The sequence below is a fragment of the Lotus japonicus genome, chromosome 6, assembly GCF_012489685.1.
Source record: "Lotus japonicus ecotype B-129 chromosome 6, LjGifu_v1.2".
Lineage (NCBI taxonomy): Eukaryota > Viridiplantae > Streptophyta > Magnoliopsida > Fabales > Fabaceae > Lotus > Lotus japonicus.
In genome coordinates, this window is record NC_080046.1 from 14,449,765 (window position 1) to 14,457,511 (window position 7,747).

General features: G+C 32.5%; 1 protein-coding gene across 1 annotated transcript; it reads right to left on the reverse strand.

Annotated features, from left to right (window-relative positions):
* Positions 1–1,502: 1,502 nt before the first annotated feature.
* On the reverse strand, positions 1,503–6,354 carry LOC130724662 (jasmonate-induced oxygenase 1-like). Its single transcript, XM_057575940.1, has 3 exons — positions 5,644–6,354; positions 4,335–4,665; positions 1,503–1,972 (listed from the first exon to the last, which is right to left on the reverse strand). The coding sequence occupies exons 1-3, from the start codon at positions 6,147–6,149 to the stop codon at positions 1,724–1,726; spliced, it is 1,086 nt and encodes a 361-aa protein (XP_057431923.1). The 5' UTR covers positions 6,150–6,354; the 3' UTR covers positions 1,503–1,723.
* Between the last annotated feature and the right edge of the window lie 1,393 nt (positions 6,355–7,747).

Sequence of the window (7,747 nt, forward strand, 5' to 3'; positions counted from 1 at the left end):
AAATGAGTGTTTAAGTAGTTTGACAGTTGAATTAACTTGGTAGTTGGCGAAATAAGTATTTCTGAGGGGTATATACTCTTGTGAATTTAACTAGGGATAATTCTAACCTAGCAATCTTGGATAGTATTTAACCAAAAGAAACACTGAATCATTATTTTTACACATAGACCATCAGCGCTATTTTTACCCAGTATTCATAGCTAGTAGCATCAAAATTTTCAGCGCAAACTTAGGGTAATTGAAGATGCGTACCTTCAAGACGGTGTCGTTCGGCACAAACAGCTGGAATGTCGATACCGGAACGAGGAAAGCCCTAGAAAACGAAGCAAGCATCATGAATGGAGAGTTATGCAGAAGAACGCATGAAATTTATGGTGAGATAGGATGTGAGAAGAGAAAAGAGAGGACCTCAGAAGATGCGTACCTTCGAGACGGCGTCGTTTGGCACGAACAACAGGAAGGGTCTTCGCGACGGCGTCGTTGGTGCAGGAAGCTCCAAGTTAAGCGACTTCCATCTTCTTCCTCCAAGTGTTTGCAAACTTAGGTTTTTTCCGTGATTGGTTGAGTTTGTGCGTGTTGGATTTTCAGTGTTGTGTGAGGGACTTTTCACAACGGTTGTATTATACCCGATGTGAAAAGTACTTTATTAAAATTTCAAAAATGCCACCGCATTATCTTTCACATCGGTTGTTATATCAACCGTTGTAAAAAATGTTTACTAATTACTTTCCACATCGGCCATAGCATCAACCGATGTGAAATCTCTCACTAAAGTTCCCTGTAATTTCAATTTTGCCACCGCTTTATCTTTCACATCAGGTGTTTGATCCCCCGATGTAAAAACTCTGATGTTAAATCTATATTTTCTAGTAGTGTGGGGGACAAAAGGTGCATTTAAGCCTAAATTTTTTATTACAGCAACCTTCAAGCTCAAGGCTATTGGTGATCTTAAGTACTTTTTAGGCCTTGACATAGCAAGAACTAAATTAGGCATTCAACTTTCACAAAGAAAATATACTCTTCAGTTTCTTAATGAAACTAGTTTCATGGGTGCCAAACCACAATCCTTACCTATGGATCCTAAGATCAAGCTAAATGATACTAGTTGTGATTTACTTCCTGATAGTTCTGTGTACCGCAGGCTCATAGGGAGACTGTTATATTCTTCCGAACAAATTCGAGTCTTCAATTAAGTGCATTCACTGACGCAGCCTCTAGAGCAAATCACAACTAAAAACCTATTTTGCGGCGGTTTAACCAAGGGCGGTTGGGAAAGTCGCCGCAAGTTAATTAGTTTTTTCTATTACTTTTCCTCATGTAAAAAAAAAAAAAACTCAGCTCAAAATTGCAAAAACAATTAAATGAAAAAGAAAAATAGTTTTTCGGTTCTCTAATCACATGGGTACCATGAGATTCAATAGATATCTAGGCCAATAAAATTATAGTGTACATTTAATTATCACCACAATGTGGGGGTTGGGAAGTGGGGACACAAATCAGTATACTCACTTAGGAAGAATCTTTGTGTGGTCCATCCAAATTTAGCCATTATTACAAACCAAAGAAGAAAAACAACTTTTCCAATCAATTTTATATATATGTACCTATATTGTATATTCAATTTGTGTATCTTTTACTAACTCAATGTGCAAATTTACGAAAACAAAATCCCAATACAAATGCAGATATATATATATCAAGCTAGGAACATTAATTGATAGTATTATCTTGGAGACTTCATAGATTCCACTTGTGATTTACCACGAGGTCCTCTCATTCTAATGAACAGCCTGTACTCATCGAAGGTCATTGCTGGATAGAGTGCAGGTTTGTCTGGTGTTACCAGCTCTTTTACTGGCTCTATGGGTATATCACTTTTTGGGTTGTAGAAAAAGGCCAATGAAACTCTCTCTTTATCTGAATTTACTATCACCCTGTGCTCCACACTCTTGTAGATTGCATTGCTTAGAACCTAAATCACACAAAAAAACAAGCAAATTAGGTTAACAAATACAGTTGTGTGACTATCATGTGTATAGGTTGCTGCTAACATTAGAATAATCACACACTTAGTTAATTTGCAAGGTTGCAATAATATATCCAAACAAAACAATACTGTACCAGTTGCACATTGCTGGGCCCTATAATGTTGCCAACCATACAATGTGACGGTGATATCTATCTTTGACTATTCATCGTTAAATTTCAATATCCCACGTGATATATATATTAAATTTTGTTGATTAATTAATTTATTTATTAGATCAGAAAGATAAATTATTGTACTAATTAGGATTAACGTTCTACTACCTAACTCATATGTCCGCATATGTTACTACTTAAATTATCCTTCAGAAAACATTGATTAATTTATAAAATATTATCAAATCATCATAAAATAAATTTTTACCGATTATTACATTAACTTTTGGCCTTTTCTTAAAAAAAGTTTTAAATATTTTAGGCTTAAAAAAAACAAGGTTTAACACTTTTTAAGCATCTAGCTGATACTTTTCAAAAGAAAATTATCTAACTAATAGTTTGATCACATCACTGAACGATTTGTATGGAGTAGAATTTATTAAGAAAAATCTACCGTCTTCTCAATTTCTAAAAAAAATAATATTATCACTTTCAGATGTAAAAATATCTACTAGTTCACTATAATTATTACTCCCTCTGTTCCTATTTAACTGTTCACTTTGAAGAAATTTTTTTATTCTTATTTAACTGTCTACTTAGCATTTCAATAGAGCATTAAATGATGTTTTTACAACAAATGCCCTTGTCAGTACAATAAATGAAGAGAGATAACACATACTTTAAAGGGTAAAATAGAAAAATAATCCTCACTTTTTCTAAAAATCAACAAAATTAATCACACCCTTAATATGTGTGCTTCCACTCAAAGTGAACAGTTAAATTGGAACGGGGGAGTAGATTTTATTCTTGGTCCACAGTGTATAATTGCCTAATTAATTGGCTACTTTACAATGGAATTTCATGGTCAAAAGTTAGAAAGATGGAAACACAAGTGATCTTATAAAATGTCAAATTCAGCACCCATATTGTTATTAATTAATTTTATTACATGTTTTTAATTTTCTTGAAAGCTTAAAAATACTGAATTTTTTATCAATAGACTTTAAACCATTTAAAAGCGGAAAATGGCTGATTTGGTTGGCACTCATTTTGAGTTTTTTTCTTCTTATCTTGAATAAGTTAACCAACAGTCATAAAATTAATTATTTATTGCACAATCAGCACATTAAATGGTAAAAGATGTCAAAGAGTTGAAAATTGAACCTTCTACCCCTTTAGTTAGTTGGTTTGTCAACATTGATCATTTTAAGGTTTTTTTTTGGACCAAAGTATCTTCACATTGGTGTAGTAATACTTTTTTAAGTTTATACATGCATACTATCAAGCGAGAGAAAAAAAAAGAATGATACATGTAATGTACAAATATACTAATATGAGAGGATCATTTAGAGACATATGTTGTTTGTATTTAAGTTAATACTATTAAAGTAAAAGTACTTCCATTCCAACAAAACTCAAAACCTTATTTCATATTTTTTATTAGAAAGCGTGAATATCACATTCATTTTCTCTTGAAATGTCCCCCATTGAGGATCAAACATGCACATATTTGATATCCTTTTATATAAAATCACTTACTAGATATTGAAAATATTTATTATTCTTTTCCAAGAATACCCTTTATTTATTATGCTTTTATAGTTCAAATATTTTAATTACATTAATAATAATGTTTTTTATACTACTCAATATATTGATTGATGATAAATATTGTATAATTTTTTTTATATCAAAATATTGATTAACGTCATTATATATTTTTTAATAAGCACAATTATCTTAAAATGACTTGGATAGAGTATTGAAGTCCAAAAGATGCAATTGTTTAAAGATTGAGAAACTAAAAACATATCAAAATAAATACTACTTAATTTGAATTTTCCATTGGTTGGCACAAACAAACAGAAGTTTTGTCCTGTTATAAATGGTTGAGAAATCCGTACGTAAAGGGTGTTTAATTTCACGTGTCCCTTCACGTGGACAGTTTCATGGATCGATCATGAATTCTGTCCAAACAATAAAGGATAGGCAGGATAATTGTGTGCGAGAAAAGAGAGGGAGAGATTAATTTAGATTAATGTTTTTTCACACTTCAAAAAGACTTATAAATATGAAAAGAGAAGAAATATATGAAAGATATGATATGAAAAAAAAAGAAAAAAAAATGAATAAAAATGAAATGAAATAGAAAGTTGAGTGTGAATAAATCAGAAACTTGTTAATTTATTCACCTGAATCTGGTCACCAATATTGACTATGAACGCATGGCGAGCTGGGTTTACAGTAATCCAGTCATCCCCTTTGCGCACTTGAAGGCCACGGACTTGGTCATCTGGAAGCAGCATAGTCATGCCTCCTGGGTCTGAGTGTGATGAAAGACCCAAAGTCAGCTCTGGCTTAGGACACTTTGGGTAAAAATTCACCCTTAGGCATGCCCCAATATCTTCACCCCCAAAAGCACTTTGCAGAATTTCCTCTTCCAATCCTAAGTTTATGGATAGAATCTTCATCAACCTCCCACATAGCTTCACCAACTCTCTCCCATACTCATCAAACACTTCCCTGCACAAATTCAATATTTTCTATTTTATATATAAAGTTTTCATCAAAACCTTAGGATTACAATTGTACTATAATATAATATTCTTGACATTCCGTGATTGTTTAGACACATAGTAAAAATCTTGGTAAAAGTTATAATGAGATTTCTTTTATCTACCGTAATTTTAGCAATTTTCAGTATAAATCCAAACATATATGCATATGCATTGTATGTGTTTAAGTTATTGACCGGCACACAACTCAAAGAATGTAACTCCAAAATGTTACACGATATAATTATATTTAAAATTAATTGCGTGAGATGTCCAATCAACTCACATAATTAATCACGGTAATTCTAAATTTACCTAACCATATTGTGACTACAGAGACCTAAAAAACAATGATGTCGTGGATGCAATTGCAAACGTTGAATCAAAATATGTTTGAATCCATTCATCTTTTACATATAGTTTTCTAAGCAGTTTGCTGATGTGGAGAATATTACCCGATCAATAGGTCCTCGGTTCAATTGTAGCGCAAAATCGGGAAAAAGAATCAAGTTAACTCACAGAATTTATTTATTCTGTAGAATAGATTGTAAAAATGTTTCATACTATCTTATTTATTACTCCCCCTTCCTTCCAAAACTATTGTAGTTTTAGCTTTTTTGTTTTGTTCTAAAATCATTGTTGTTTTACATATCCAAAGCATTTTATCTCATTATTTTCCATTCATGACCTCATTTAATATTGTATCTCTCAAGTACCACCACTTATTTTCACCAATCACAATTCTCACCAATTAGTTAACCAATGATTTTCATTCTCTCTCTTTCATATAACTCATATTAAATAAGAGTTTTTCAGTCAAATTATAACCTCAATTAATGAAATCTTAAACTTTTTAAAAAAACTAAAACTACAATAATTTTAGAATGGAGGGAGTATATAACAATACAAGTAAGTTAACAAGAAGTCCAAGAAAGTGTTTGATTACCTGCAACCAAAAGGCAAAGAAGGCCATTTGTTATGGTCCTTGAGTGAACAGGGAAGGTAGTGTAGATAATAGTAATCACTCCAATCAAGAATAGCACCTTTCTCAACTCCAAGCCTGCTTCCATACCCTTCATAAGTTTTTGGAGAATTCGCATATTGCTGCTTCGCCTCCATGGGCATGTGAAAGAACCTTCGCCATGTTTCCCTAGCCTTGTCCATTAAATCAGGACTCACACCATGGTTCACTACTTGGAAGAAACCCCAGTCGCGGCAAGCGTCAGAGATTTGCTTAAGGATTGAAGAACTAGCATCTGGGTCAGGACCATTTAAATTTGCAAGGTCGATGATTGGGATGTTGGCATGATCAAAAGAAGAAAAAGAGGTTGTGGATGATGCTCTATCTGTTGAGGGCTTGATATACCTTTCAGGGATTGAATCTGTGCAGGTTTGGGACAAGGACTGAACTCGGATTATTGGCTCAGGCCAATCTGATTGATTATTGGACATTGCTATAACTTCTGCTATTGCTATACTCTATCTAGCTTCTTTAAAATGGTAGACAAGGTTTGTGTACATGGAAAAATTGCAAGCTATAAGGAACAAGTTCCTTGGTTTTATTTGGACACTTGGGCCAGTTGGGTGAGTTGAAGAGAAAGAGATGGATTTTAGAAAGAAAGAAAAAAAAAAATTTGTTGACACCTCAAATCAACCCACACTCAAAGAGTTAAACAGAAGAAATGATATACACTCTTGTCTCAATCAATTCCAAAATTATTGTTGTTTAATGTTATACACAAAGTTTAAGAGTTTATTAATTAATGTTACAACTTGATTAAAACACTTTTATTTAATGTAATTTATATGAAAGAGAAAGAATGATTGGTAAACTGATTTGTGAGTAGTTGGAAATAAGAGGTGGAAGTTCGTAAAGCATGAATGAAAGAAAATTAAGTAAATTAAATGTTTTGAATTTATAAAATGATAGTAGTAATAGTTTTAAAAAAATATACAAGGGCTAAAACAACAATAGTTTAAGAAGAGAGAGTCTTGCTTATAAAAAAAAATTAAGTATGTAATGAGTCACGTTGAAGTCAAATCTTTTAACCTCAGCTCAGCACAAGCAAAATAATAAATATATAAAAGTTTTGACGAATTTAACTTATTCTAAGAAATTTAATATAATCTAGAGTCAAGAGTCAATAATTTACAAATGAGTGTACATTTATCAAAACTTTTAAATAAAGGTAGATGTGTGTTGGGGGATGAGTCGATGAGATATGGTGGATGTTTATGAATGAAGAAAAGGAGGGTGGCATGGGAAGTGAAATATGGACTTAAATAAAACGTGGGATTTGTGGAGATTTTAAAAGGTGTGAAGCAATTCGAGCTAATTCCAATGCAGATAAAGACACATGACAATTTAATGGTGTTTGTTTTTGCAGGGTGTCAGGCCTACTGGTGGGTTGTAATGTCGTTGGTGAAAATGACTGAAAATAAATCAATGTTAAAGACTGAAAATAAGTATGGCTAAAAATATATTCAATAATAACCCAAGATTGCTGCCCACGTGGTCCATAGAATATGTAACACTAATTTTTTTTTTAAGATGTAATACTAATGTTAGTAACATGTTTTTGTTGTTGATTTTTTCTTAAATGAATAAAGATGCTTTCCCACCTTAAAAGATAAGGAATAAAACAAATAGATAATGACACATGTGTTGGAAATGAAAAGAAACGTACAATAATGTGCATGATGTTTTTTATTTTATTAATATTCCCTTGTTCAGGAGTTTTTTAATTAACGAGTAGTGTAACACCCCGATTTCCGGGTGCCACTTTAGTAACCAAAAATAACTCTACGCGGAAAACAGGTAATTTTTTTTTCGTTTGATTCCTTTTAAATCAAGCAATAGAAAATAAAGACATAGCCCAACCACTAAACTAACCAATATACATCAAATATGAACATGTACAGCCTCAGCTGCACTTCCATGTCACGCGCACTCGCAGTGACTCCAAAGTAGTGTGCCCATAGGCAAATAGTTACAGATCCAGAAATGTGAGTAAGAAAATTATCATTACAAACCACTAGGAGAAAGTCGG

What these genes read in the sequence shown, in the direction of transcription:
- LOC130724662 (XM_057575940.1), bottom strand. Translation starts at nt 6,149, where the DNA reads ATGTCCAATAATCAATCAGATTGGCCTGAGCCAATAATCCGAGTTCAG. An exon ending in TCTTTGCCTTTTGGTTGCAG is followed by an intron (nt 4,666 to 5,643) that starts GTAATCAAACAC and finishes GAATTTGTGCAG; the next exon opens with GGAAGTGTTTGATGAGTATG. An exon ending in ATATTGGTGACCAGATTCAG is followed by an intron (nt 1,973 to 4,334) that starts GTGAATAAATTA and finishes TGTGTGATTTAG; the next exon opens with GTTCTAAGCAATGCAATCTA.